The 3,888-nt window shown below is 31.7% G+C and overlaps 1 protein-coding gene across 1 annotated transcript; it reads right to left on the bottom strand.

Annotated features, from left to right (window-relative positions):
• Positions 1-473: 473 nt before the first annotated feature.
• NAEGRDRAFT_54896 (uncharacterized protein) lies at positions 474-2,337 on the bottom strand (the record flags this gene model as incomplete). Its single annotated transcript, XM_002668170.1, has 2 exons — positions 474-647; positions 1,393-2,337. The coding sequence occupies 2 exons, from the start codon at positions 2,335-2,337 to the stop codon at positions 474-476; spliced, it is 1,119 nt and encodes a 372-aa protein (XP_002668216.1).
• Positions 2,338-3,888: the final 1,551 nt, after the last annotated feature.

Below are 3,888 nucleotides of genomic sequence, written 5' to 3'. Positions count from 1 at the left end.
GGTTGGATGTCAGTATAGAGTGCCTTGAAAATCACCTTATTGGTATTACTTAATTCCATATCAAGCTGGGATGGCATCAGGAACGATTCATTAAGTTTGAATGTGGTTTAATTTCTTTACAATGAATTCGACATTTTCAGAAATGCTGGGTTACAAATTAGATAGATTTGTTACTTACTGAATTACTAGTGGATCTTCCACTACATCAAACGAGTTTCCCAAGTACTTGACATGATAAAATACAACACTTGAAAAAAGGTTTCCATTATTGAGTGCCTTAATTAATGACAAAGGGCGAGAAAGAAAGCAAATTTGATAAGGTGTTCTTTGAACAAAACCACATGTTCAAGGGTGAGCACTTGGCATATTCTTGGAAAAGCGTTGGGAGCAACTTTCTGTCATTGAGCTCAGAAAGGATTATAAGAAATTCATATTTATTTTCAAATGCCACATGGGAGATTGGCTTGGATTGATTAGATGGATTTTAATATCTGATCATGATGATGGTTGGTTTCTGCGCAGTATTTTTCAACCGTTTTAGAAACTTCTGAACTATAACTTTCTTCATGAGTATCCATCCAAAACTGAATGGAAACATGAGCACCCACTATGAGAGAACTAACAAACTCCATTCCTTTGAGTTTAAACTGGTAGACAGAGAAAATAACCATGACTATCAATAAACATACAGATAATGTAATGGCCAACAGCTTGACGAGGTTATCTATTGTGCACTCATACATTGCATGCATCATATTGTAATTCTTATCTTAGTAGTACCGTTTGGTGGTTTAGTGTGTTTCTCGATCTAAATTCGAGTTTGAATTTAATTTTTGTATATATTCACAATTTATTTTGTTGTTATATGAGAATTGATTTTTTGTATTTTATTTTTTTGATAAATTATTGGGTGAATATATATATATATATATATATATGTGAACAAAAATTATATTTATCTATGTTAGAAAAATCATTTCCCTATTATTCTTCATCATACTCCTCATCATGTTTTTTACTTATCTTCTCTTTATCAAATCCCATTCTCACTACATCCTTTTCATCATAATTCCTCGAAAATTCATTTATCTGTTCAGATTACATTTATTTACCCCTTAAGGTGGCGGTCTACCTATTTTAATTGGAAGTGCAAATGTTGGTTTACAAATATTCGAATATCTATTATTGGCAAAATTACAAATTTAGCAATTTTAATAAAAAATCATCTATTATTACAAGTCAAACTTTTGTTTGACATTTGGTAAGAGAACAAGAGCATTTGGAAGTACATGATTTCCCGGCTTTTCTGCATGGACAAGCTTTTGTACATGTCGAACCCTTCGAACATGTGCAACTTCCAATTGTTCCCTTTGGCTGTGGAGATTCTTTTACCTTAAGTTTTGTTTTCCGAAGCTCCACTCTTCTTTCCTTATAAGCTTTAGACTGTTTCCTTATTTTATCCTGATGATATTGAGTATCTAACTTGATGGCCTGCTCTTTTGGAATCACGAAGAGACTACCAATAAATCTTTGAATTTTTCTTAATTGTGCAAATTTTCCAAGCAATCGTTCACCTATTGCCAGATCAGCTCTTCCACAATAATTTCGACTGAAATCTAATGTCTTTGGTGTTGTATGACAAATAGTACTATGTATGGACTCATTGTTTTGGCTATTGCATGCAATATCACAAAATTTGTGACTATATTTGATTCGTTTGTCAAATATTTCTTTAACAACTTGTGCTTCCTCTTTAGTGATCAATTTTTCTGGTTTAATTGTGTGTGGACAACCTGAATCGCACAGAGAATGGTTATTTTGTAAATGTTGTGGATAAGCTTTCAATAATGCTTGGAGTTTCTCATTTGAATTAGTGGTGGTGTTGGCTAATTTTAGAGCTTTCCTAAAGGATGATACAATAATACTGGCAATACGGGGTGCTTTTTCTTCTACTTCCTTGCTCAGATTTTTGATTACATGATTTGGATCTAACTTTTCTAATGCTGTTGGTTCTAATTTTTTGATGACTGCTGCCACAGTTGAGTCTTTGTCATGAACAAAAGAGCCAATTTTGAAATGTAAAATACCATAACCCATTACTGGAAATGACTTGTGTTTCAAAGATGTAATTGCTAAACGACATGCTTCTGGCTCCATTAATTTAGAGGCTCCCATAAACCATTGTAAGGCACTTTTTCTATTAGATGCTCTTTTCTTGATAACGTGTGATCGTTCAATTGTTTTTTTTGCCTTTGTTTCGAATACCACAAGAGTACATTCGTAAACATTTCTCCTAGATGAATATCTTGCATCAACTGATATCCAAAAATATTGCATCATGAATGAAGGAGTAAATCAATGCCGGAACTGGGAGTTCTGAACATGGTGAAGAACTAGTGTTTTTATACAAAATTATTAAAATATTATTTTAAAAATTATGCTCAAAAAATAGTCTCAACATCATGTCATCATTAAGGCAAAGTCCCACCCATACCCACCCTTAATTAGTATTTACAATTTTTCAGCCTTTTTCGCTCATTAGCATCCAGTAAGTGGGCTAATTTCAGAGTGCAGCTGTGTACATTCAAGATGTGCAATTTTTACATTTATTCACTAACTTATTTTTTGGATGACAGTTTCTAATAGATTCGAATCATTTTATTTTTCATTCCATTTGTTTCAGAAAATTCATATAGATTTTTATATACTAATGGTGATTTTATGAACAGGTTTTACAATTTATTCACATACTCTATGTTTTTTCTTATCTTTAGCTTCAAAACTATCGATAAGTTTTTCATAATTTTGAGACTTTAATTTCTAGGGACCTGCTAAATAAAGATTTATATCCTTTTAAAGCAGGTTCCAAGGTTGATTCACCAAATGGTGTCTCAATCCTTGAGCTTTTAATCCATTTGTCTTAATTTATCATTTTATTATTTTGTGGTTTTAAAAACACTTTAATTTCTAGGGACCTGCTAAATAAAGATTTATATCCTTTAAAGCAGGTTCCAAGGTTGATTCACCAAATGGTGTCTCAATCCTTGAACTTTTAATCCATTTGTCTTAATTTATTATTTTATTATTTTGTGGTTTTAAAATATTTCTCCAAAAGAAACAATAAAACAATCGTTGATAAACCAATGGGTAAAAGCTCACTCAACATATTCTTCATCCAAAGGATGAGGTATGTTGCTCAGAAATGCTGCCTTTTAGGTCATTGACTTTATTCGCCTTGCTTGGTGTTTGAACCATTTCAATATACTTAATTTTTTTGAGCATAAAATTATTTATCAACTCAATTTTATTGTTTACAATTTGTCGAAATACTAACGTTGAATAGTTCCTCGCAACTCTACAACATTCTCTTCCCAGTTCAAATGCAGAAATTAAAGAACCAAGCACTTGTTTCATTTTCTGATTTGCAATCTTTTCCAATTCCTTGTCCATTTCTTGATTTAATACTTGACTACTACTGCTCCATAACTTGTTTGTTGCTTGATAATATGATTTCTTATTAATTATTGGCAATCCGACAAGGGTTGTAAATGTTTTAAATGATTCATAGGTAGAGTTCGAGAGTTCAAATGATTGAATAATATGTCTATTCAATTTAAGATTCCTTGGACATGTTCTAAAAACAAATACCGTATTACAAGCCAAACAAGTAAAACGGAATATCTGTTCAAATCCATTTTTAGTAATTTCTCTTAAATGTATATTTGTGCTCTCACAGATTTTACACTGTACTGGTTTCACAATACGAATCAAGTGGTCAGTTGGAATAATGGTAAGGCCGATATTTTGATTTTCTAAACTTTTAAATGACTGTGGGTCTAAGGGTAAAATGTTACTTTCATTATGAATGTGAAATTGATATTAAAGCAT

The sequence above is a fragment of the Naegleria gruberi genome, assembly GCF_000004985.1.
Source record: "Naegleria gruberi genomic scaffold NAEGRscaffold_550, whole genome shotgun sequence".
Lineage (NCBI taxonomy): Eukaryota > Heterolobosea > Eutetramitea > Acrasida > Naegleriidae > Naegleria > Naegleria gruberi.
The sequence above is the reverse complement of the archived record's forward strand: the minus strand, read 5'-3'. Positions and strand labels throughout refer to the sequence as shown.